The following is a 27,210-nucleotide window of genomic DNA, read 5'->3' as shown; positions in this document are numbered from 1 at the left end:
TCTAACAGACACCCGGTAGAAAGTAGCCTAATGTTAACACGTTTACAGCAATAAACTCCAGCAAGATAAAGTCAAGTTATGCGAAACCATAGAGCGTTATCTACAGATCAAGCATAATAACAGGAACACTGAATCATCTTGGAGAGTGTGTCATCGTGTTGACTGTCTTAACTGAACGCGACACACAGTTTAAAGCTGAATGGAGAATGGCTGACAGACGCAGCGGAGGGAATTATTCATGTGAACTTGAATTTAATTAATAAATATTAATCTGTACCTCACCTTAAACTATGGAATGGCTTCAGAACACTTAATATAGTGCACAAAGCATTGATGATGCTTTCTAATGTTTTGTGGGGCACTGAATGTTATACGCACAGTATCGGATTTGGATCGGTTCTGTCTAATCGATACCCGATCTGGCAAATAATGGCGGATCGGAGCCGATACCGATACTGAGTACTGAGTTGTCATGGCACCCAGGATAAGGACACACACGCACCATTTTGAGAAATCAGGCTCAATAGAAACAAACGCGACTTGTCTTTTCTATAACGTATATGATAAGAAATAATACAATAATACTAATAATAAAACCTCCTGAAGTGAATGTTGTGTACCGGTTGTCATGACAACATTGCGTGAGGCTACTGCCGGCTTGGAGTGCGCACACACAGGAACGCGTGCAGAGTAACGGCTGAATTGCCCACGCTAGTAGCAGTCCTAATATGACTGCTGCTAATGCTATTGCTAAACCGGTGGAGACTCGGTGTGAAACTCCATTCACCTTCGCAGCAAAGCAGGGGAAAATGCCAGCGGAGAAAGTCCCGAAACTAAAACTCATTATTGAATCAAAATAAGATGTTCCTCTATGAAATGAGCCTGTGACATGTTTTGACTCCACCCCTCAAAGAATCGGAATTGAGAATCGAAAAGAACCGAAAGTAAGAATCAGAATCGTTCAAATCAAAACGATGCCCAACCCTACTCCTAAACCTTGTGGAAAGCCTTCCCAGAAGAGATGAAGCTGTTACAGCTGCAAAGGGTGGGCCAAATCCATATTAAACCCTACGGATTAAGAATGGGATGTCATTAAAGTTCATATGCATGTAAAGGCAGGCGTCCCAAAACTTTTGGCAATATAGTGAACATTTGAACGTCAGTGTTTACGAAGTATTACAGTATGTGCGTTGATCAGTAAATCTTAGGGATGCACCGATGTATCGGCCGCCAATATTTATCGGCCGTTTTTTTATCAATTTACAACCATCGGCATATTGGCTATAGCATGAAAAAGGCTGATAAAACAAACCGATGGTTTATTAAAGGGTAACTAAACCCCTGCCCATGCAGTAGGCAGGTCCATGGCAGGAATGGTGTCAGTCGAATGGTGTTACCATTTCTCACTGACATTAAAGAAAAAGAAGTCTTTTTTATTGGACGCCCCCATTTCCAATGACTGACGATTGGGAGAATCTGTGACTGCGGTGGTCGAAAAATTTAGAGCGGCAAAACAACAGTCAACCGTGTTTCGCCAACTCATCCCACGCAGATCCAGGGAGTTCGAGCGGCAACCACCTCTGGCTCGCTCATCCTCCCTTCAGCGCCCCTGTGAGGCACAGCAAAATGAACCTTCACCTATGGAACCCCCTCACAGAGACTGGGGCCCTAGGACCCGCTCACCAGCTCGCCATCGACAATGCAGGCGAATTTACCTGAATTCGATGGCCAAAGCCTCTTGTTCTCAGGTCCCCAAGAGTAGTTCCTGAACCACTTGCTCGCTCGTCCACGGAGGCCAGGCCCTCCATTGGAGAGTTTGGACGAACCACGCAAGCGTATTCGCCTCTCTTATTGTGGCCTCATGGCTCCGGCCTTTACTGTTCCGCCGCTAAATGCGCCTCAGGCAGCTTTAGGCCGGGCCCCATCGACGAGCACCATACCAAACACTCGCGTTCTAGCTTTCGGAGTTCAGGAAAAAGCCTAAAGGTCACATGCGTGTGGCCCGTTTATGATGGCATCCGAACTTCCCAGCACCGGGATTAGACACCTCCGCCACTCTCGTGCTTCAGAGCTCTATACAAACAGAGGCTTTCTGCAATCAGAAAATACAATGGTGCCCACATTTCAACAGGTACTAAAGACGGAGCGGTTAACGCCCCTACCCGAGCACTGGGCCGAGTGGCAACGCCTGCCCGAGATCTCACAATGGGTGTTACGTATGATTTGCCACGGTTACACCATCCAATTCTGCAAAGGCCCACCTCTTTCCAGCGGAATTATTCCCTTGGCGTCCTTGGGAAGCTCCGGCTTTGAGACAGGAAATTGTGTCTCTCTTAGAGAAGGGTTCTATAGAAGAGATACCTCCAGCTCAGGCAGAGGCAGGCTTCAACAGCCGTTATTTTGTGGTGCCCAAGAAGGATGGTGGACTGTGTCCGATTCTGGACTTGCATCGTTTGAATCTTGCACTCAGAGTGAGTTCATTGTGTCTCAGGTTCGAACCGGAGATTGGTTTGTAACTATCGATCTAAAGGATGCGTATTTCCACATTCAGATCGTCAAGAGACACAGGAAGTTCCTCAGGTTTGCTTTCGAGGGCAAAGTTTACCAGTATCGGGTCCTTCCATTCAGACTAGCCTTAGCTCCTTGGACTTTCACAAAATGTATGGATGTTGCTCTGGCCCCATTGCAGCTCCAGGGCATCCGGATACTAAATAAACTGGACGATTGGTTGATATTAGCCCAATCCCAGGAATTGGCAGTAGCTCATCGAGACTTAGTTCTCTGTCATTTGAGGAGCCTAGGTTTATGCATAAACCACCAGAAGAGCGTTTTACTACCAAGCCAGCAAGGAAACACGATTTTCGGGGTATGGAGCGAAGTGCATCGTGGGTGGCACATAAATAGTTTTGATTTGCTAGCAGTGTTTCTGGCACTCAAACAGTTTTTACCCCATCTGAAGGGATGTCATGTGTTAGTCAGGACAGACAACATGACAGTAATATTGTACCTCAATCATCAAGGAGGTTTATGCTCTCTCCCCCTGCACAGGTTGGCGAAGCGTATGCTTCTCTGGGCGCAGATCAGATTTCTGTCAATCAGAGCAGTTCACATTCCGGGCCGTTTGAACCTTGGAGTAGACTTGCTATTGAGGCAGGGCTTGGATCCCGGGGCCTGGAAGTTGCATCCTCAGGTGGTGGACCTCATATGGCAGAGATTCAGTTGAGCGGATAGATGTGTTCGCTTCGAGCACAACTACGCACTGCCTGCTTTGGTTTTCCCTGTCACCGCCATCCACTCTGGGGATAGATGCTCTGGCCCACACATGGCCCAGGAACAGTCTCTTTGCTTTTCCACTGATTCGCTTGCTGCTAGCAGAGCTGCTCAGAGTGCGATTGGACAGGGTGAGAAGTCTATTGTTGGTGGCACCTCACTGGCCCACTCAGATCTGGTTTTCAGACCTGGTCAGTCTGTTAGTCGGCCTTCCGTGGGAGGTTCCCCTCAGACCGGACCTGTTGACACAAGCTCAGGGAATGATTCGGCACCCCCGTCCGGACTTATGGAAGCTGTGGGTATGGCCCCTGAGCGGGGTGCGTTAAGACGTACTGGTCTCTCTGAGGAGATTACTGATTCCATTCTTAACTCAAGGGCCCCCTCCACAAGGCGTCTTTATCCCTTCAAGTGGAAATTGTTCACCTCTTGGGGTACATTACATAACCTAGACCCAGCTAGTTGCCCAATTGGTTCAATACTGGAGTTCTTACAGAGTCGCTTTTCAGCAGGGGTGGCCCCAGCCACTCTGAAAGTCTATGTGGCAGCTATCTCTGCCGAGCATGTACAGATGGAAGGTGCTTCAGTTGGACGTCACCCTCTAGTTTCTCGGTTTTTGCAAGGGACGAGATGGCTTAGGCCTTTCCGCCCTGCACAAATTCCTTCATGGGATCTTTCTGTCGTCCTCAAGGGACTAACAGGTGATCTTTTTGAGCCTTTGGAGCTGGTGGCAGAGAAGTTTCTGACCCTTAAAACCGTTCTTTTAATGGAGTTGTCCTCTCCAAAGAGAATAGGGGACCTGCAGGCCCTGTCTATTAGTCCTTCTTGTATGGACTTTGTTCCGGGACTGGTTAGAGTCGTGCTGCGGCCAAGGCCAGGTTATATTCCGAAGGTCGCTTCGACTACTTTTCGTTCCCAGCAGGTAATTTTGGAGGCTTTTTCCCCTCTTGGTACAGAGGTTGGGAGAAATGAGCGGCCCCCTGGTCTTTGGTCTTTTGACCGTACAGCCCAGTGGCGTAGATCAGAACAGTTGTCCTCAACAGTTGAGGAGCTGCCGTTACCAAGCAGAGTATAACTGGGTAGTTGAGGCTATTTCAGCGGCCTATGAGGCGCGTGGGCTCACTTCGCCTCTAGGGGTACACGCTCATTCAACCAGAGGAATGGCGTCTTCTCAGGCTCTCTTTAAGGGCTCTTCTTTGGAAGATATTTGTGTTGTGGCAGGTTGGTCCTCTCCAAACACCTTTGTCAAGTTCTACGGTCTGGACATGAAGATGGCTCCTGGCTCTCAGGTTTTATCTGCTTGAGCAGACGCTTTCCACGGTCTTCCAGCTACTCTCAGGTATGTGAAGGCGTTATGGTATTTCGTTCCCATAGCAACGGTCTCGCAGTGTCGAGAGAACCTATGAAAGGGAACGTCTCATTTACATATGTAACCTTGGTTCCCTGATTAGGGAATGAAACACTGCGATTCCGGCCATTCCCTTTTCTTCGAGTAGTAGCTTCCTTCATCTTTAAAATCTGACGATATGACGCCTAGCGCGCATAGAAGACGTATTCCTAAGGCGCCACTAAGCGTCACTAGCCAATCAATTGGCGAGATGGTACAAGGGCTTCAGACATTCGTCACGCCGAAGGCATTCCCTTAGCGACGGTCTTGCAGTGTCTCGTTCCCTACTCAGGGAACCAAGGTTACATACGTAAACCGAGACGTTTCATTCGACAAAATCTATCCTCATTTAATAAACACACACACACACACACACACACACACACACAGGAACTCGAAGCACACGGCAACCCGTCAAAATAAAAGTTTAGTTTAACAAAGTAATTGTGACAGGATTAATGTTGTTCAGAAGAGCTAAGTCTCAATGTAATAATAATATTAGGGGTGTCGGAATTAATCGTTTCTTCGATGCATCACGATGCAGACGAGGACGATTCGGTATTGGTTCAGTAATAGACCATAACCGATTCTAATGTAGCCTACTGATTATTTTCAGCCGTCATTTGTCACATTCGTCCGTTGTCGCGGTAGCATACAATGGCAGAGGGACGCGAGACGCGAGTGAGAGCAATTAATATGCTCCACCTACTTTAAAAGATGACATCTGGGCACATTTCGGCTTTTATGAACAACCTGGTAAGCACGACCTGGAGAACACACGCGCTGTGTGTAAATCAAAGCTATCAAATCATCATTGAGCCGAGCGCTCTCATATTGCAGAAATTAGTAATCAAAGACCGCAATAGGAGAGCGCGCGGCAACAGCAATGGTCAGATCATTAAGTTTCTTTACTTTTAATGAATATGATTGTATGTTGAGCACCTGCAACTTTACTTTCGGTAATTTGTGCGTTTGCTTGATGAAGAGATGCAGCTGCTCGTCTACGGCAATGCGTGCTTCAGCAGCGCCGTCATATCTGCTTTGTCATATAGCCCATAACACGCTCACACGTTAATTTGTTTTAGTATTGTTGCGAGGAGTAATATTTACATATGTGGTTTCAACAACCAGATGCATTTAGACTTTAGTTTTGACTGTATTGAGCGCAGACCACCTCCTGAAGTGGCTTTTAGTATTTTCTATTTGTTCTAAACGCTCCTGTTGTCTTCTGTGCCCAGACTTGAGTTTTGTTTAATACATTCAAGAAGAGAGTTTTCTTTGACCAGGTAAAATTAAATGTTCAGTTAATATAACGGACTGACAAAATTGTATGAGGATGCAGTGCACCGTCAATGCATGATCGTGATATTGAATTGAACCGAATTGATGGCATGATAATCGTTATCGAACCGTGAGACCAGTGTAGGTTCACACCCCTAAATAATATATGCATTTAATTTATACAGTGAAGAATATGCAGTGTTATTTAACATTAAACCTACTTAAAAAGCACTGTTTATTTAATATTTTCTGTTGTTTATATATATAGATTTATTTTGGCCTGCTGAATGTTAAAAGGATCCAATATGTTAATTAGAAATTATTTGATAATGCAGCAATAAACTAGCTAGTAGGCTTTAAGCTAATGTAATGTTGTTGTTTTTTTTTACTTTGCTGATTTAAAACATGATCAAAACATCTATTTTAATGACAAAATTTCAAATAAGAGGGCAAGTGACAAATATCGGTATTGGTCTATAATTGTTCGTTAAACAATCAGCCCCAAAAATCCCTATCGGTGCATCCCTAGTAAATCTGTTTATCAAATGAAGCGATCGTGTCTCAGAATATAGTTCACATCACTGATATAATGTGATATTATTGATATAACGATATATCATTACACCCCTAATTTCTTCTTGGTTCAGTTCACTTTCACAAGGCAACCTTTCTAAATGGACCGAAATTTGTTAATAAAAGTCACGTGCAAGTTAAAAGAACAGTTAAATGGTTGAGTTTTACTGTTTTTGAATCCATTCAGCCGATCTTTGTATCTGGCGGTAGCACTTTTAGCATAGCTTAGCATACATCATTGATTCTGATCAGTCCATTAGCATCTCATAAAAAAAAATGACCAAAGACACTTTCAATATTTTTCCTATTTAAAACTTGACTCTTCTACAGTTACATCATGTGCTAAGACCAACTGAAAATTAAAAGTTGCGATTTTCTACACCTATATGGCTAGGAACTACTTTCTCATTCCTGTGTAATAGTCGCGGATCTTCGCGGCAGTACCATGGCTACAGCAGCGCAATGATATTACAGCGCCTGAAAGTAGCCCCCAGGTAGGTAACTTTCAATGTGACCGGCAGAGAAAGTTTCAGGCTTGCAGCCGACAAATTGTGTTGTGGATTTACATGTGTGATTAGCCATGGTTCTGTGTGTTGTAAAGGGCTGTGATAGTAAGTCGAAGGTGTATACTACCACCATGTTTCACAGAATACCAACGAATCATTGCGCTGCTGCAGCCATGGTACGGCCGCGAAGATCCGCGACTATTACGCAGGAATGAGAACGTAGTTCCTAGCCATATAGGTGTAGAAAATCGCAACTTTTCATTTTCAGTTTGTCTTAGCACACGATGTAACTGTAGAAGAGTCAAGTTTTAAATAGGAAAAAAATTGAAAGTGTCTTTGGTCATTTTTTGAATGAGATGCTAATGGACTGTTTAGAATCAATGATGTATGCTAAGCTATGCTAAAAGTGCTACCGCCAGATACAAAGATCGGCTGAATGGATTCAAAAACGGTAAAACTCAACTATTTAACTCTAGGGGACTTGTAAAATGAGCCTATTTTTAAAAAAAAGTGGAGTGTTCCTTTAACTGTCCTCTTGTTGGTCAGAGCGCAACCGTTTAGGTTCTGGGTGTAAAAAACATCTTTGCAGGCTCATTGTGGCTTTTTTTTTTTGTAGCTGTCGTATATTACTTGATCATGTTGAGCATGAATCAAGCCTTCATCTGTATTTTATGTGTTTTGTATAGTTGTTCTAAAATACAGTAGTGGCCAAATGTGATGTCCGTCCTAGGAAAATGTACATCTTCACTCCTTTATTTAAATGATTAAAAATGTGTTAAAGAATTTGTAAACATATGGTATGGTGCTTGAAGTCAATGGTTTTATTTGTGATAATGAAATAAAGCATGCCAAATGTGGAAATGTTGGCCAAGCTGTCATACAAATTAATTATGAACATGCAAAAACAAGAGAGAAGCAAAGAAATATGAATAACTGATTATGTTGCACTCAATGTAGGATTTTTCCTGTGAGCTTTCTGTTTTTCTATATATTGCTTTGACATAGTAAAATAAAACCTGTAGCTGTAGTTTAGACCTTTTTTGGCCAAATAAAAAGTTGTCAGATAAATACCTTAACCAAGCTTAGTGTTTTGTTCTTCCCTCATATTTAAAATATAAATATTTTCCTAATATTTTGATGGTTTAAACAAACGTATAGGGTCATTAAAAACAAATCCCAAACCTAATCCCCTAGTCTGAACATCCCTTTTGGCCACTGTTTGTTCAATCAACTATATTTCAATTTCAATTTGTCTTTGCTCCTGGTTAACCAACGATTAATTTTGAGAGGCATTAACAAAACACACACTGCAGCAGCTTTTCACGCAACATATGTAAAAACTCTAGCCTGACAAGCCAGACCAACATCAAGATGTTGGGTCTGGGAACTCACCATTGGCAGGGCTCAATCCGAGGGGCAGGATAAACGGTTGTCTTTCAAATTCCCTCTGCATGCAATAGGATAGTGCTACAACCAACCAGAACAGCAAAGAAGGTGAAGCGGAGCTAGTTGATAGATTAAACTTTTGCCGTATCCGGTCGGTAAAACTCAGAACACATCTTCCTTTCTTAAGAATGACTTCAGTGCCGTTCTTTGTTCTTTTCTCAAATAAAAAGCTCAACTCCAAGTCTTCCAGAGTCGTGGCCAAAGCCAATTCGAAAGACCGCTGTTCGCCAGCTTCTTTGTTTACAAGTGACACACGGAACCGCTGCAACTCTGGCGTCATTATGTTAAGCCCGCCCACCAACTCTATACACGATGTGATTGGCCTGACCAGAGTTTGGTTTTTCCAGCTCGCACGCCAAAGGAGAGTTGCTAGACTACCCTGGCTGCAAATTAGATTTGCTGCCGCTAGGGTGCGTCTAGATTTCTAGGCTATAAAAACTCATCATACATTGTGATAAAGTCTGGTTCGTTGGTCCGTTGGGTTGGATTGCTTTTTCACCACAAGCAAACCACTCCAGAGTTTGTTTTCAGGCTAGTCAAGACCATCTCGTTCAGGCTATCACAAACCGATTTTTTTGTTGCGGATCCGAGCAAGATTGCCATGTTCATGTATGCCTAAACAAACCAAACTAAGGGAGAAAACACATCAGTTTCCGAAACACATGCTCCAAACGAACCAGGTGTGAAAAAAAAAGTTATTTGGGGAATTCATCTCTCTACATACAGGAAGCCATGCTGCATGATATAAATGACATGAACACAGGAAGCTGGGGCAACATGAAGCTTTATCCAGCCACATTCTAATCGGAGAGAAGCAGACATAAGCGAGCACATGGCATGATGACACTGAAACCACAATCAATCGCCCAAAAAGTGCTGACCTGTGATGTGAACAGCCATTTTTGGAGGAATGTGTTTCCCACAGAAGAGTAATTACTGTGGCTTAGTGCTTCTCTCTATTGTGGCCTGATGACTGTCATTGTGGGTTTGAGGACGCTTTAAAAGTCCTGATTTATTCAGACAATGAATTCTGAATAGAGAGTGCTGTAAAGACATGCGTGTGTGCTTTAAAAAGCCTGTGCTGCGGAGTACATCTTGCAGTTAAGCGGTAAGAGCTGGTTTCTGCACAGTGTTCAGTGGGAATAACACACATCGGCAATAATTGACCTTCCTCAACTCAACGGGTCAAGTACATCCAAAATATTTACCAGTCTGTAGTTTAAAGGGTTAGTTCACCCAAAAATGAAAATTCTGTCATTAATTAATCACCCTTATGTCGTTCGAGACCCGTAAGACCTCCGTTCATATTCGGAACACAAATGAAGATATTTTTGTTGAAAGCTGATGGCTGAGAAAGGCTTCAGATAGGCCTCCATTGGCATTCAGTACACTTATACTCCCAAGACCGATAAAAGGCACTCAAAACATCGTTACAAAGTCCATCTCACCACAGTGGCTCTACAATAATCTTACGATGCGACAACAATAGTTTTTGTGCGCAAAAAAAATCAAAATAACACCTTTATCCAGCTTGTTATTGCCTTCCGCGTGTGCCTCCACGACGCATGCGCGAGAATATGACGTAGCGCCAGGGTTTGGGAATCCATGAAATGCACACTTAAGCCCCATTTTGAGCACTACGCCGAGACCTAAAGCACGATCAATGTAAAATTCAACAGCTGAGATACGCGCGTCTTCCTCTGATTGTAAACAAATCACTTCTGGGTCATCTGTCCGAACGCCGGATCTGCGTCATATTCTCGCGCATGCATCGTGGAGGCACACACGGAAGGAAGTAACAAGTTGGATGAAAAATATCTTCATTTGTGTTCCGAATATGAACGGAGGTCTTACGGGTCTCGAACGACGTGAGGGTGAGTAATTAATGACAGAATTTTCATTTTTGGGTGAACTAACCCTTTAAGGCCAAACCTCACAATATTGTAAATGTAACTTAAGAGGTTAAAAAAAATACTCACGCTATAAGTAGGTCATCTGGTACTATATGAAAGAGAGAAAAAAAAGATAATATTGGTTAGCTTTATAAATCTGAAACTTATAAAAGCACCGTGTATTTTTGAACGGTCAAAGTTTGGAATAATTAAGATCGTTTAATGTCTCTTATGCTCACCAATGCTGCATTTATTTGAACAAAAATACAATAAAAACTGTACGATTGTGAAATATTATTACAACTTAAAACAAATGGACTGCATAGATAAAACAACTGCTTTGTATTTTATATATTTTAAAATGTAATGTATTCCTTTTATAACAAAACTGAATTTTCAGCAGCCATTACTCCAGTCTTCAGAAATCGTTCTCATATGCTGACTTAGTTCGTAAGAAACATTTGTTATTATTATCACTAGGTGCGTTTACATGGAGCACTGTAATTGGTTTAAAAGTCCAATTCGAATGAGAATGCTTCATGTAGGCTAAACACCTCAATCGGAATAAAAATGCCCAAACCGAATGAAATTGTAATCGGTTTGAGAGGGGTGGGATAAACCTTTTCAAGAACCGATCAAACAAAAAAGTACAACCCCAAATCAGGAAAAGTTGGGACAGTATGGAAAACTCAAATAAAAAAAAAGAAGTGATTTCTAAATTTACTTTGACTTGTATTTCATTGCAGACAATATGAACACAAAATATTTCATGTTTTGTCTGGTCAACTTCATTTCATTTGTAAATATGCATCCTTTCCTGTCATTCAGACCTGCAACACATTTAAAAAAAAGTTGGGACAGTAAAGCATTTACTAGGGGTGTGCATTGGCACTGCCCTCACAATTCGATTCGATTACGATTCACCAGGTAACGATTCGATTCAATTCGATTCTACGATGCATCAAAATTCTACTGCACACAACAAGGCAAATTTTTAATCAGTCATGAGGCAGTACAAGCAGTCAGATATTGAACAACAGATTTTATTGGCTGCTATGTGTGTATTATCACTCTCATCTTTGACATAAATGTCATTAAATAAAATATAAGAAAACATAAATCACTGCTTTCAGTGCTTTGAATGAGAAATGTTTCTCTTCTCTCTACTTTAGAACGATCAACATGGTTCGTGAAGTTAGTTGTATTGCCAACGTGCTTGATTTTAGTGTGGCAGGTTTTACACACCGCGTAAGTCTTGTCTAGTTTCCCATCAACTTCGTAGATTCCGAAATGTGCCCAGATGTCCGCTTTCCAAGCTTTGGGTCCAAGCTTTACCCGTCTATTGCGGTAATCTCCCTCCGCCTCAGTCATCTTGATTGTTGTTGTTGTTGTTATGACCCCGGAAGTAATTGAAACTTCACAACTTTATTGTCCAACTCAAGGCCAGAAAATAAACGGTGACAAAATCGATTATGGCACTTTGCCGCATCGATGCTGAATCGTGCATGCCCCGCATTGCGATGCATCGCCGAATCGATTATTGTTGACACCACTAGCATTTACCACTTTGTAATGTTGCCATTCCTTTTCACAACACTTAAAAGACGTTTAGGGACTGAAGACACCAAGTGATGAAGTGTTTCAGGTGTAATTTTGTCCCATTCTTCCTGCAAACAAGTCTTAAGGTGGGCAACAGTACGGGGTCTTCGTTGTCGCATTTTGCGCTTCAAAATGCGCCACACATTCTCTATTGGAGACAGGTCGGGACTGCAGGCAGGCCAGTCAAGTACCCGTACCCTCTTCCTCCGCAGCCAGGACTTTGTAATGTTTGCAGAATGTGGTTTTGCATTGTCTTGTTGAAATATGCATGGACGTCCCTGGAAAAGATGTCTTCTTGAAGGCAGCATATTATGCTCCAAAATCTCTATGTACTTTTCAGCATTAATGGTGCCTTCACAGAAGTGCAAGTTACCTTTGCCAAGGGCACTGACACAACCCCATACCATGACAGACCCTGGCTTTTGGACTTGTTGCTGGTAACAGTCTGGATGATCCTTTTCTTCTTTGGTCCGGAGCACACGGCATCCATTCCTCCCAAAAAATACCTCAAATACTGATTCATCTGACCACAGTACACGTTTCCACTGTGTGATGGTCCATCCCAGATGCCTCCGAGCCCAGAGAAGTCGACGGCGCTTCTGGACACTGTTAACATAGGGCTTCCTTTTGGCACAGTACAGTTTTAACTGGCATTTGTGTATGTAACTACGTATTGTGGTACTTGACAAAGGTTTGCCAAAGTAGTCCTGAGCCCATGTGGTGATATTGCTTATAGATGAATGACGATTCTTGATGCAGTTCCGCCTGAGGGATCAGAGATCACGGTTTTTCAGCTTAGGCTTGCGCCCTAGTCCTTACGCACTGAAATTCCTCCAGATTCCTTGAATCTTTAAATTATGTTATGCACTGTTGAATGTGAAATATCCAAATCTCTTCCTATCTTTCTTTGAGGAACATTGTTTTTAAACATTTCAATAATTTTCTCACGTATTTGTTGGCAAACTGGCGATCCTCGGCCCATATTTGCTCCTAAAGGATTAGACCTTTCTTGGATTCTGCTTTTGTACCAAATCATAATTACAATCACCTGTTGACATCACCTGTTTCAAATCACATCATTATTTAACCATTTTACCTCATTACTAGCCCTAAATTGCTCCTTTTTTTGAAATGTGTTGCAGGTCTGAATGACAGGAAAGGATGCATATTTACAAATGACATGAAGTTGACCAGACAAAACATGAAATATTTTGTGTTCATATTGTCTGCAATGAAATACAAGTCAAAGTAAATTTAGAAATCACTTCTTTTTTTATTTATTTGCTTTTTCCATACTGTCCCAACATTTTCTGATTTGGGGTTGTAAACAACCTGATCCGATTACTTTGAGTGTACGTCTTACTGTGACGTGATATACAGCACGCGCCCCGCTCACACCAGGTTAATGTTGACAACAGAGGAAAGTAAATTTTTCTGAGGTATTAAACTTTTTTTTTTTTTCAAAACAAGTTATGAACATATAATGTTGGAATAATGCCACAAACATAGCCTGGTTACACGATCTCATCTTGACAGCATTTGTCCTAGCTGCTGTAAGCGAACATTCAAGCGATATTTCTCTGTTTCTCGTAAGATATAATATATATATATATATAAAAAAGTTCAACAACTGCTTCAAATTGGTTAAGTAACATTACCCACGGTCTACTTTAATTACTTTTGTTAATATTTATACCTCTGTGATTATGGTATCTTTCCTTAATCATCTGAAATATTTATGCGTTTGTTTAGTAGGCTACATTACGTTAGGCCAGGGGTCTCCAAACTTGGTCCTGGAGGGCCGCTGTCCTGCAGAGTTTAGCTCCAACCCCAATTAAACACACCTGAACGAGCTAATCAGTGTCTAAGTATGGCCTTGTAAAACACTAATTAACTGGTTCAGGTGTGTTTATTTGGGTTGGAGCAAAACTCTGCAGGACAGCGGCCCTCCAGGACTGAGTTTGGAGACCCCTGCGTTAGGCTATCTAGCCTACTAGTAATGATGCCGAGCACGTCTTGAATGCTTTCATTCATGTTTCACCGTATATCCTATGTTTTTATTAATAATTTGGGTGCATTTTATTGTTAATTTTGTGTTTTTCAAAATAAATGAATTTAATTCATTTTGAGTCCGCATTCATTCACAGCTGTTGAAATAGCCATTGTATAGGACATAAATTAGGTTAAACTACTGCATGTCCGCCCACAGAAAAATAAAGAAATATAAAAATTACCAACACAGAACTATTGATCCACAAATGTCGCAGTTATTATAATTGGCAAAGTTACGAATCTATGAGACAGACAAACTGTGTGTGCTTGTCACAAAATGTTTCTGATTGAAAGCATCAGCACATGTAAACACCAAATCGGTTTAGGTAAGGTCTCATGTAAACAGTCCAAATGTTGAAAACAGTTGTGCTGCTTAATATTTTTGTTGAATTTGTGATGCACTAGCGTTCTAATGTTTGGGGTAAGATCTTTAAAAAAAAATTGAAATTCAACAAGGATACAGTAAATTGATCCAAGTGACAGTTTATACATGTAATGTTACAAAATATTTCTATTTCAAATAAATGCTGTTCATTGAATTTTCTATTAATCAAATAATTCTGACAAAAAAAATTTAAAAGCAGTAAAAACTGAATAGTATTTCACAATATTACTGTTAACTGTATTTTTAATCAAATCAGTTCAGCCTTGGAGAGACTTATTTCAAAAACATAAAAAATATTAATTATTCTAAACTTTTGACCACCAGTGCATGGCTACATGAAATACAACATATGGGAAAAAACTACTTAATAGTTAAGTACATAATAACCAATAATGCAAAATAGCCTATTTTGGTTGTTTATTTTGTCCACCAAGTTTCTCTGGAGAAAGACCCAAAAACAAGTACAAATTGAAAGGACATCTCAATCTCAAACACACTACAGCGATCATTACTCCTCTAATCATTCCTCCCTTGATATTTCTCTCTGGCATTGCTTGACATCAAAATTCCAGCAGAATAATGTCATTACTCGTATCCAGATGTTATGCATTAAGTCTTGTCTGCATACACATAAGAATTTCACAAAAATTCTATGAACATATTGACATTTTGACACACTCTCATTAGGCTCTGAGGAACGTGATGCTTTAGGACAAACTTGAACAGAAGTGCCTATATTTTGAATGCTATATTAAAGGAAACCTCAATACCATGGGCCATAAGAAACTTTAAAACCACCCAAGAGTGTTTGTTGTCATGTTGTTGCAATTGTGAACTGCAGCAATGGTGCTTAAAAGACATGCTCCTGTCTGATAGACCTGGTATTCGTGCGCCACCTTGTGTCAGTATTAGAAACTGCAGCTATTGCTGTCTTGTCTTCTAAACTAAAGAATCAAAATATTAAAGGGTTAGTTCACACAAAAAAAATTCTGTCATTAATTACTTACCCTCATGTCGTTCGACACCCGTAAGACCTTTGTTCATCTTCGGAACACAAATTAAGATATTTTTGTTGAAATCTGATGGCTCAGAAAGGCCTCCATTGGCAGCAATGTAATTTGCACTCAGTCACAAGACCCATAAAAGGTACTAAAGACGTTGTTAAAAAAGTCCATCTCACTACAGTGGTTCTACAATAATTTTATGAAGCGACGAGAATAGTTTTTGTGCAAATTTTTTTTTTTTAAATAACAACTTTATTCAACAAGTTATTTTCTTACGCCTGGGCCTTTGACGTGAACTCACAAAGAACCAAGACGCATGCGCGAGAATATGACTTTCATTTTGCGGCTTTGATAAGGCACTTTTAAGTGCACTTGTTCGTTTCTCATGGTTCGGACATCCAGGAAATGCACACTTTAGCCCCATTTTGACCACTACGCCAAGACCTAAAGCACAATCAATGTAGAATTCAACCACTTAGATATGGCGTGTCTTCCTCTGCTTGTAAACAAAGCTCCTCGCTTCCGGGTCATGTGTCAGGTCAGAATGCTGGCTCTACGTCATATTCTCGCGCATGCCTCGTGGTGCTTCGTGAGTTCACGTCAAAGGCCCAGGCGGAATAAAATAACTTTATTTTTTGAATAAAGTCGTTATTTCGATTTTTTTTTTGCACACAAAAACTATTCTCGTCGCTTCATAAAATTATTGCAGAACCACTGTAGTGAGAGACTTTTTAACGACGTCTTTAGTACCTTTTATGGGTCTTGTGAGTGCAAATTACATTGCTGCCAATGGAGGTCTTTCTGAGCCATCGGATTTCAACTAAAATATCTTCATTTGTTTTCCGAAAATGAACAAAGATCTTACGGGTGTCGAACGACATGAGGGTAAGTAATTAATGACAGAATTTTCATTTTTGGGTGAACTAACCCTTTAATTGTTAAAGTTCACGGACTTCACTGTTCACTTGATTCATTTTTATTATCAGCCCTAAGCTATGTTTATGTCTGAGACCACACTGAAAATCTTTAACCAAAAAATAAACAGAAGTTAATAATTAGTAGCTGTTTTAGGTCAAAAGTGAAGCACAAGATTATGGAATTCCATAGTAGACTAAATGTATTTACTAAATTAATTAATTAATACATAAATAAATAAATAAATATACTTAGAAATGTAAAAAACTAAACAAAAATAAATGAGTATTTATACGTTTATTACCTTATATAATTGTATTTTTTTCCACATTTAATTATTTTTAATTAATTTTCTTCCCACATTTATTTTTGTATATATGTATTTATGTCTACATTTATTTATTTTACATTTCTTTGTCTGTATGCTAATGAGGGGGGCGTGTTTTATCTCAGACATATCAATCGAGCTCAGAAAAGCAGTGCTGAAGCTTTGAGGCCACAGTGACACCTTGTGGTGTGACCAAACAAATCGCAAGCCTCTGCAAGAAGTTGCACAGGGAATGAATGACCAATATATCCAAAATCTTATATCACCTCATTTGTATCTATGTAGGGTTACCACACATACTCTTTATTCCGGACATGGCCGTAAAACAACGTCTGGTAGGGATTTCTACAATGTCTTGGCACAAATTAACAGAAACTGCATCTTCAACAGATCTTATAACAGATACTTTGACATGGAAGCACGCAAAATGATCCATTATTAATCACATTTAATGTAAATGCACTGGATGGGGCTGATAAGATTTGCGCTTATTGTCAATGAGACTCGCACACCAGCTCAGAACGCAGAGAGAAACCAGCGTACATTTCACTGAAGTATTGATTAATTGGCTTGAAATGACACAGAAGCATCGTGCCCATTCAAACAGCACCTGACGTACCCCCACACATTTTTGAGTTAACCAAATTTTTTATGTAACTTCCAAAAACAATGTTGACAGCAACAGAAGCAAACTTTTCTATTAAGAGTTGATATTTCCCCCAATAAATTGATTTCCAGGGGCAATTTTTTCAAACCGTATTAAATATGCATCACAATATGTCAAGTTCTTCATTTTAATCGATAAATTCAGGAGATAAATGCAGAGGAGAATGCCTTACTGCAATCACAATTGCATAAAAAACGTTATGAGATTAATGTTTTAAATATAACATTTTGAATATATGACATTTACATTTATGCATTTGGCAGACGCTTTTATCCAAAGCGACTTACATTGCATTCAAGGTACACATTTGACATTTTGTCAATTCTTGCTTTCCCTGGGAATCAAACCCATGACCTTGGCGTTGCTAGCGCCATGCTCTACTGTTTGAGCTATAGGAAAGCTGCAATATGAAATATGAAATGATAGAATCAATGAAGTGATACGTTTATAAATGGAACTAAAACAGCCAGTAGGTGGCGGCAAGTCTCCATCTTAACGAGTGAGTTCAATCCATAATTCAGCCGATTCGTTCAAATACTGATTCATTTATTAAGTGTTCATTCATTTTTTATGGAATTTTGATTCCATCATTTCATATTTCTATATTCAAAATGTTATATTAAAAACATTAATCTCATAACAATTTTTATTTTAGGCTACTGGAAATATATGTAGTGTCACATGTAGTGACTTACTATTTTAACCAAATGTATCGATTAAAATTGCGAACTTTACATGATCATAGTACCAAATTATGTGTGGGTCCCCACCACTTTTTGAAACATCTCACGGCACTGATGTACCTATGATAGAAATAAACATCTCCAGTTGATTAGTAATTCGTTCTTTTATGTTAAATAAGAGTCGATCTATCGCCGGAATGTGTTGTTTTACAAATCATGGCGCGTGCTCGTTCCCGCTGTTATCAGTTCTCTTGGCGCTCGTACTCTCTCTTCACACAGACGAAAGCTTCAATCTATCGCTTAACACCATTGCAGAGACTCTCTATTTGTTCCGCTGAAATCACAAAACAAAATGCACACAGTGTCCCTGCTCTTCATATAGAATCACTGATGAACACCATTGGTTTTAATGAGAAAAAAACAAAAAGTAGCAGCTTCTATGAAATATGCATTATATTTTAAGCACTTGAATTGTTACATGTCATTCATTCCCTGTGCAACTTCTTGCAAAGGCTTGCGATTTGTTTGGTCACACCACAAGGTGTCACTGTGACCTCAAAGCTTCAGCACTGCCACTCTGAGCTCAACTATGTCTTAGGTAAAACACACCCCTTCATTAGCATACAGACAAAGAAATGTAGAAATAAATAAAAGTAGAAACAAAAAAATTGAAATAAATGATAAAATAAATACATGTGGAAAAAAATACAATTATACATAAGGAAATAAAAGTATAAATACTCATTTACTTTTGTATTTTTAGTTGTTTGTATATTTATTAATGTATTTTTGTTTATTCCCTCAACTTGTTATGCAATTAATTTTTATATTTTAATTTGTAAAGAAAAGAAGATTATTATCTTAGAAAAAATCATAATATATGCACTCTTGCGATCAGAGACTTCTGAGGGGGATTCCAGAAAGCAAGGTTAACTTACCGTCAAATATAAATTGAACTCTCGGTTGATTAACCCAAACCTTGCTTACTCGAGGTATGCTGGTTCCAAAAACGCATCCGGGAGTAAGTTCAGCCATCACAGAGTTAACCATGAACACACTAGACATTCTCAACAGAGCAACGAATCGATGACTCACCATGGAAAAAGACTCTAAGAGCGAGCACGCCATTCTACTTCCTCTTCTTCTTTTGTTTAATGGCGATTTACATAACCTACTTAGTGCACATCGGCAACTATTTGGTGGTTGTCCAATAATTTTTTCAATCACTTTGTTTAATGAGTACTCTTTATTCACTGAGAATAAGGATTATATAGGCCTTTATCACACTTCCTATTTCCGGTAAGTGAAGCAGTGCACCTCTACTTCCGGTCCCATCGCGACTCAATCAAAACGCGGGTGTAACTGCAGCGATCCCGTGCTCTAATACTAAATAATGACATCCTTACCTCAGATTTGACCATTTCCTGACACTAAAAGAATAGAGGAGAGCATGGGTGAGACTGATATGGTGGGATGAAGTTGTATGTTTGTGTGTTGTAGGCCTATGCATTTCCAAACTGCGGATGTTTACGTCTCATATCGTCAGCCTGCTGAAATGTTCCCATCCAAATGTGCATTCTGAATAATAAATACATTTCTAACCTGCCGCAGTCCAGTGATTGTCTTCTCATTAACAGTGTTTCTCTTACTAATCATATTTCATACCTGTTGTTACATTTTTAAATTAATTTGACTGATAAACACCCTTACGAAAGTTAACCATGGTTGTATTATAGTAAGAATGTAGTAACCATGTTTGTTTTTTTCGTGGATTGACTACCATTTGTATTATTTTACTACAAATACCATGATAAACTACAATAACCATGTTTTATTTTATTTGTAATAAAAACCATGTTTCATTTTCATGTAATAAATAGATGAATGAATGCGCGGTAACTGCCTTAAAGAAAGTAAACAATGTTAAGCATTTAATTAATCTTAAACAGTAATACGTTAACAGCGTGACTGAATTTTGGCATAAATGTGTGAATTACATATACTGTAGGCTACAGTGAAATGATTGTCACTGAAAAGTGACAGAACAATGACTAAAATATTAATACAAATCAATATGTTCATTCAGATCTTATTCGTCAGGTCTCACACACACTTAATCGCGGACACTATTTAGACGTGCACTGACACTGTGTGGTGAAATAATCACGTATGTTTACGACCCTCGGCTTATGTCGGATTAAAAAACTACAAGTTCAACAGAGTTTGGAAAATCCTGTACACAGTAATGATCAGTTTATCTCTTCTCCTGTCTCGGAAAATGTCCGGATTTTTAAATCATCCTCCAGATGCTTATTTTAATTGTCGTTTGTTCAGCTAGGTGTTCACAGCACATTGAAAACATGCGTAACCGGAAGAATCAGCACACTGCTTCGACGCGCACTTCCGGTATTCAATTCCTCTGTGATAAAGGCCTATTGTTTGTCTGATGCTGATTACTTGAATGCAGATCAATGTGTGAGATGACAATAAAATAAATAATAAATATATTTGAATTGAATTAACATTTAAACATTACCTTATTATAATAGTGCTTTAGAATTAATATATAATCCCCCGGTTTCACAGACACAGACAATGCTTAAGCTAATCCTAGACTAAAATGCATGTTTGAGCTATTTTAACTGAAAGAATCTTGCACTGACAAATCTTAAAATATGTCAGTGGCATTGTTTTGTCTCAAGATGCACACCAGTAATGTTTTTTTCTTGGGCACGTTTATAAAAGTTACTTAAATGTCCTAATTGAACTAAGGCCTAATCCTGGCTTAGTCTAAGCCCTGTCTGTGAAACCGGGCCAATATTGTATATTATATAACTGTAACTATAAAACAAATTTTGTTATATTAATATTACTAGATTAATTATAACACATTCAAATCTGAATACCTCTTAAGCAAACTAACCCTGGAACATTACCAGCTCCAGAGCAGGTTATGTTCAGAGAGTGAGTTCCTAAGGCTACTTGCATACCCTGAAAGTTGCCTGTTTTTGGAACCGAAATTTGAGGTTATCCGCTTGCTTAGTCTTAAATATACCCAGTTATGTCATATAACCTGCTTTCTGGAAACCCCCCTGGACCCCACTGTATGTGTCTGTGAGGACTGTGATCAGCTTATTGTGTAGTAGTTTTCTAGTGACTGCAAATGTTTCTGTTACTCAACATGTTTTATCACTCAATGGCTTCATCCGGCTGACTTATTAGTGAGCCTGTGAGTTTAAGACTTACTCTGGTTCGTCTCAGAGTAAGTTCTCTGAAGGTCTTTCAAAAGTTGCTCAGCAACGGAAAGCAGAGATGAGTCCATAATGTACCTGAAAAATAAAACACATTTCATTTATCATTGTATAATAAAGCCTGTAAAAGATTTTAAATTTTGAAAGCTTGTGATTGGTATCTGTAATGAATTATATTGTAGTATATCATGCAAATTATTTGTATTTAGTATCGTTTTTCTCTTGCACAGCAGTAATATGTGGAGTTGTTACGATGCTGTCAATTTGAATTAAAGACAACTACTAGAAAACGATCTATAACAATTGCTCAGTAATGTTAAGAAAGTGTTCATAATATTTATGTCCTCTAGTCAGGTGCTTCTCAAACCAGTCCTGCCCACCACTGCACGTTAGATGAAGTGCAGTGATGGGGAGACCTGGACAGGTTTGAGAAGCACTGGGAAACGATCTGTAAACTACCTGAAATAAGCCAAGCAATAACATCAACATCAAGGCATTGTATCTGAAACAAAAATTTCGAGAATATTCGAGCACCAACTGACCGAGTATCTGTTGAATAAATAAATATTTAACGTGCTGCACACTGCAGATATTTATTGTGTTCGTTTTTCCCGCACCGTCATTTCATTTGACGTTCTTCTTCTTCTTCTTCTTCTTCTTCTTCTTCTTCTTCTTCTTCTTCTTCAGTAGTTTGTATGACGTTTGACATATAACCGTTGGTTTATACCGCCACCTACGGTTCTTGGAGGGCACGGACAGTTTATTTAAACCTATGATTTAAACCCATTTAAAAAAGAAAATAATAAAAACTCAACAATAATAATGATAATAAAACAAAGGAGCAACAGTTTCTTCTTCAATATGAATTATTTAATACCATAATTTCCTCTGTAAAATGTTCATTGAAAATATTCTGGTGATGCAGGATGCATTCAAAGGGATCTTTTAAAGACACCATGAAATCAAAATGGACAATTCAAATTGTTTTGTGGAATATTGCAGATTTTATGATAAATGATTTACCTTTTTTTTTTTAATGAATGTGCCCTCATATTCATAATATTTAATCAAAATAACTAACCCCTCCAACATTTAACTGCATCTCTTCTCTTCTGTGATGGTGTGACAATAACTTCTCCCCTCCGGCAACCTTTACTCCCATGAGACGAGAGAGCACATCAATTAGCTTTTAAAGTCTGGCATCACGTTTCATGGTTCAAATGCTCTATCAGATGCCAAAAGCAAATGAAAACCGTTACTGATACAGTACACTACTATACTCTCACGGTGTGCTGTTATACCAAATAAATCATACTCAAGTCAAGTCCCCATTATTTATATAGCGCTTGTTACAATGCAGACAATGTTTCAAAGCAGCTTCACAGTGGTAACAGGAAAATAATGTAAAAGAATTTAATTCGGTTGTACAGCCGCTCTGGTGAAAACAGTAATGTCATCATTCAGCTCAGTTCAGTTCTCATATTGTGTTCAGTTCTCGTATAGCTTAAATGTGTGATATGAATATAGTGCACATAAACAGCTGTTAAGATCGTATTCTCAATTGAAATAATCGCCTACCCCCGACAATGTCTAACTAGGACACTGCAAAAACTGGGCTGGCCAATGCTCACGCCCAACATTGGCCGACAGACGACTGTCAGCTGTGTGGCCTTTAAGTCCCTGGTATAGGTTGTCAGGATCCTGCCCTGACAGTCTTATCTGTTTTGTCCTTGTTTAGTGTTTCTTTGTTTGTCTTGTGCTTGAGCACATGCCTGTGTCTTTGTTTGTGTGTGCCATGTGTTCCGCTTGCTCTGCCTCCTTGTTTGCTGTTTCCACACCCCCTTGTTTAGTCTGGTCTGGTCTAGTCCTTGATCACTAATTGTGCTCACCTGATCCTAATGTGCGGTTCCCTTTAAATTGAGCTCCTTTCCCGCTTGTCTTTGCTGGTTTGTTGTGTGCATTTTGTTTTATGCTGTGTGTCTGGCTAAGCTTGTCCTAGTATTTGATCTTGCCTAGTTAGTAGTGATGGGCAGACCGAGGCTTCGTGAAGCACTGAAGCAGTTGAAGCAAATTTGTCATATTGTTTCGAAGCTTCGAATCAATCTGACACTCGTCTCTACGGCGCCATCTAGTGGTCATTTCCATGTGTTGATCTGAAATACCTTGACAATGATCCATGTAAAAAAAAAATTTTTTAACATCTGTCTGACAACTACATGATCTTGGTTTTGTAACCTGTAGCCTCGTCATTGTAAAGAACTATATATATTTTGTTTGTTATACAAAATGAACATTAATAAAATAAATAAAGCCACAATGTGTCACATTTGTCGCAAAACATTTTTATTCAAAAATATGAATTGCTCTGCTGTTGAAGGACTCAGCTGACTTCTTTTTTTACATATAATTTCTCCAGCCTTTGAAAAAATCCTCTCACAAGGGACACTTGTTGCTGGCATGCACAAATATTTTTGGATGATGTAAATACATGGATGATGTATTGTTGCAGAAGGCTAGCTGCCTATCACAATACACACATCTCACTTTATTTGGTGCTTCCAAATGGAAATACTCCCACACCACAGATGTACGGCATCTCTTGCGTGCAGCCTCCATTTTTATATATTCTATTAATATATCTATCTATATATCACCTATGAATCTATATCTATATAATTCTATATATCTAACTTATGCTGTGCTATCTATCTGTCACTATCTAACTTAGCCTATATGAATGTGTCACTATATCTATCCTAACTATATGTCACTGTCTATACACTGCATGAAAAGTGGGATTTTCGACCCCGTAAACGCCTGTATACTCCTGGAAATCTCCCTAATTTTCGGCAGTTTTCGACAATTTAGAGGCAGCGAACGTCGCGTTCGTCTGTGCCACAAATTGTCGTAAACGAACCATGACGTAGGTGGAGAGCCCCCCGCTGAGAGACCGCGCGGAGGTGCGACGCCCCTAATTTGCATATGAATAGCAGCGAAACCAGAGAGTCAACGGCCAGACTTGAATTTACTCACTCACTATTGGCTGAAGCCACTACATTTAAAAAAGAAAAATCCCTCGTGATTGGTTGGCAGATCACTGCAAACCAATCATTATTGGTCCCCCTGGCTCATTATAAATGTAAACCCCAATAATAATAATAATAAATATATAATTTATGTTGTAATAATTTGTTTCATATTAATGTTATTGTGCTATGAAGTATTCATACCATCAAGGAATATATGGGAAAATTATACGGACCGTGCCGTTTATTCAAACAAGGGGCTTCATTTATAAGCATACAGCTGTTCATTCAAAGAAAGGGCTTCATTTATAAAACACAGCGGTTTACTCAAAGAAAGAGCTTTATTGTTAAACACACAACTATGTACAGTGCAGCAGTAATGTCTCGTAATGTAAAGTTCGTCGAGCTCCAGGCTGCGAGAGGGCGGTGGCCCTCCCCATATCACACAAATAGTTTAAAGCTCGTCTTCTACGCGTCATGGCCATGACCTCGACCTCGCACCTCATTGGACTAGGGCTCTGATATGGAACGCGCCCGGGGCCAAATCTCTTTATACGAAACGCGTGACTTATGATCGTTTCAACCTTCAACACGCCCTGTTTTCCGCTCCACGCACAGTTTTAACATGTTAAGAAGACACATTTGAACGTGTTTCTTAACGCGCACATTCTGTACATGTCGAAGTGTAATATTTTTTTTTTTAAAGCAGACTTACCTTTAGATGTAGCCTAGGCTACATACATATTAATATAAGATATTAATTAATTGCTTAACTGACTACTAGAGTAGAGTAAAGTAGCCTAATGTTACAATGTATATTAAGTACATGCTTAATATTATACAATTATTATAATTTATCTATATGGGTTATTGTTTGTTTTTTAAAGTTAGGCTATATATAATTTCTAAAAGTATAGGCTAATTTACACAGCACATATTTATAACTGAAAACACACAACTTTATTCACTTTCACATAATAATGTTTTTGTAATTTGGTGTTTAGTTTGTTGTATAGTTTGTTTATACTGTTCTGTCTCTGTTTTGTTTCCAGGAACATCTGATGAGTGCTATAATAAAATGACTTCATTATATTTAAAATATGTTTTGATATTAATTTTATTTATATTATTAATATTTTATTTACCCATAAACGTGTCTTTAGGAAGCCATAAGTTATAGAGACAAGAATAACTTTTGCCATTTAAATGCCACATTAATTTACTGAGGACCCATACAGCCAATGATCATGTGTGAAAACACATACATAAATTGATCACTTAGAAATCAAAACTAAGGTTTGAGAAAGAAAGAATATGTATTCAACAAAATATATTGTTTCATAGCAGCTTCAGTAACAAGTTCAAAACAAATTCTGCTGTAAACCGGCTCTAACAAGCCAATATAATGTCAATATTCAGCTCAAGTGACTTCAGTGTTGATTCAGTTCAGTTGATTTCAGTTCAACTGTAAATTCCTCAGTTGTGCATTGTGTAGTTAGATATATGCAAAAACAACATTTTTGGAAATAGTTAAAATAGATTTGCACAAAGTGTTGCTTTTGCAAGAGATGTCTGATGTTTTGTGTGTAGAGTTACAAGAAATGGAGCCATATTTTCAGAAATTGTGTGTAAGCAATTAGATAAAACTGTAAATGAATCCAGTTTATTTTAGTTCAGGACTCATAGTCCAGGTGTTAGTAATCTGTGCTTAATCTTTGTTCCAGGCAACAATTTTTTAACTCACGATTAAATAGATTAAGGCCTACTCTTGGCATAATTTAAACCCTGTCCAGGAAACCACCTCTTGAAAATCTGCATTGATAATTCATAAAATGTGGTGTGAGCTCAATTTAAATGACAATTACAGAAAAACACAATCTGACTTAACTATAAACAAACAAACTTGTACTTTTCACATTTATGATTAATAGCCATTTAAAAAATCATTCACAGTGCAGGGTGGAAAAATTAATGTTGGTATGTAAACTGTATGCTTTACTTGATTTATTTGTGTGCTTTGGTTCATTGTCTTGTTGCATCACATAACCTCTCTAAAGGTTGAAGACATGAACTGCTGTCCTGTATTTTTTAATTTTTTTTTACATAACATTGGTTATTGCTAATGACATACAGAGTAATTAATCTACACTGTGAGCCCGGACAAGTTGAATCTACTTAAAAAATTGGAGCAAACTGGTTGCCCTAAAAATGTAGTAATGTGTACTAAAACGAGTACATTTAACTTAAATTTAAGTTAACATTTTAACTTAAACTTTAAACTTGTTTTAGTCAAAAAAATTCAGAACCTAGATAAAACTCACCCTGCTGCTACTCTGATTTGCATTTGTGTAGCTCACAGCATCTTCATTTACATGATAAAGCCTCCCCTAGAATTAAGGGGAGGGGGGGTCATGGGGGGACAACTGCCAAGCAAGGCCCACGTCAATTTACGACAATTTACGGCAGTTTTCGGTGTTGCCTGCAAATTGCCGTGCACAGTCGTAAACCTGAAGTTTCACGGCAATCTACAGTGTCACATACTGACGAAAATCCCACTTTTCATGCAGTGATACCTATCAGTCAATACAATAGCCTATATCTAACTTAAATCTAGCCTAAATATAACTAACCAAAGCGCACTATAAATCTCACTGCTATCACAAAATCACTCTCCTCTCACAAAAACCCACAAGGTGAAGATGGATTTACTTCACTTTTAAACTGTGGTGAGTTAGGTTTATACAGATGTGTGACTGTGTGGTTTGTTCCCGCCCCCTTTAATCAACGCAGTTTCGGCAGGCGCCACCTGATGAAACACTTCGAAGCTTCATTTAGCCATAGTCACGTGACATGGGTGTTTCGAATCACAGTTCGGAGCAGTGTTTCGAAACATCTGCGCTTCGGGATCTCGGCAAAGCCCCGAAACGTCTGTTTCGCGTCTGCCATCC

General features: G+C 39.1%; 1 protein-coding gene across 4 annotated transcripts in view; it reads right to left on the bottom strand.

Moving 5' to 3' along the window:
• The window catches only part of zswim7 (zinc finger, SWIM-type containing 7), a 92,884-nt gene extending 70,951 nt beyond the window's left edge, over positions 1 to 21,933 (bottom strand). Inside the window, exons 1-3 of one of the 4 annotated variants that reach the window (XM_079816126.1) lie at positions 21,779 to 21,933; positions 21,232 to 21,314; positions 10,440 to 10,461 (exon numbers count right to left, since the gene is read on the bottom strand). In XM_079816126.1, coding sequence (XP_079672252.1) covers positions 10,440 to 10,461; positions 21,232 to 21,307 — 98 coding nt within the window. In that variant the 5' untranslated portion in view covers positions 21,308 to 21,314; positions 21,779 to 21,933. The remainder of the gene's footprint in view (positions 1 to 10,439; positions 10,462 to 21,231; positions 21,315 to 21,778) is intronic. The other 3 variants (XM_079816129.1, XM_079816128.1, XM_079816127.1) reach the window with 3 other exon arrangements.
• Positions 21,934 to 27,210: the final 5,277 nt, after the last annotated feature.

This window comes from Gobio gobio (assembly GCF_949357685.1).
Source record: "Gobio gobio genome assembly, chromosome: 4".
Lineage (NCBI taxonomy): Eukaryota > Metazoa > Chordata > Actinopteri > Cypriniformes > Gobionidae > Gobio > Gobio gobio.
This window is presented reverse-complemented; position numbering and strand designations above follow the sequence as displayed.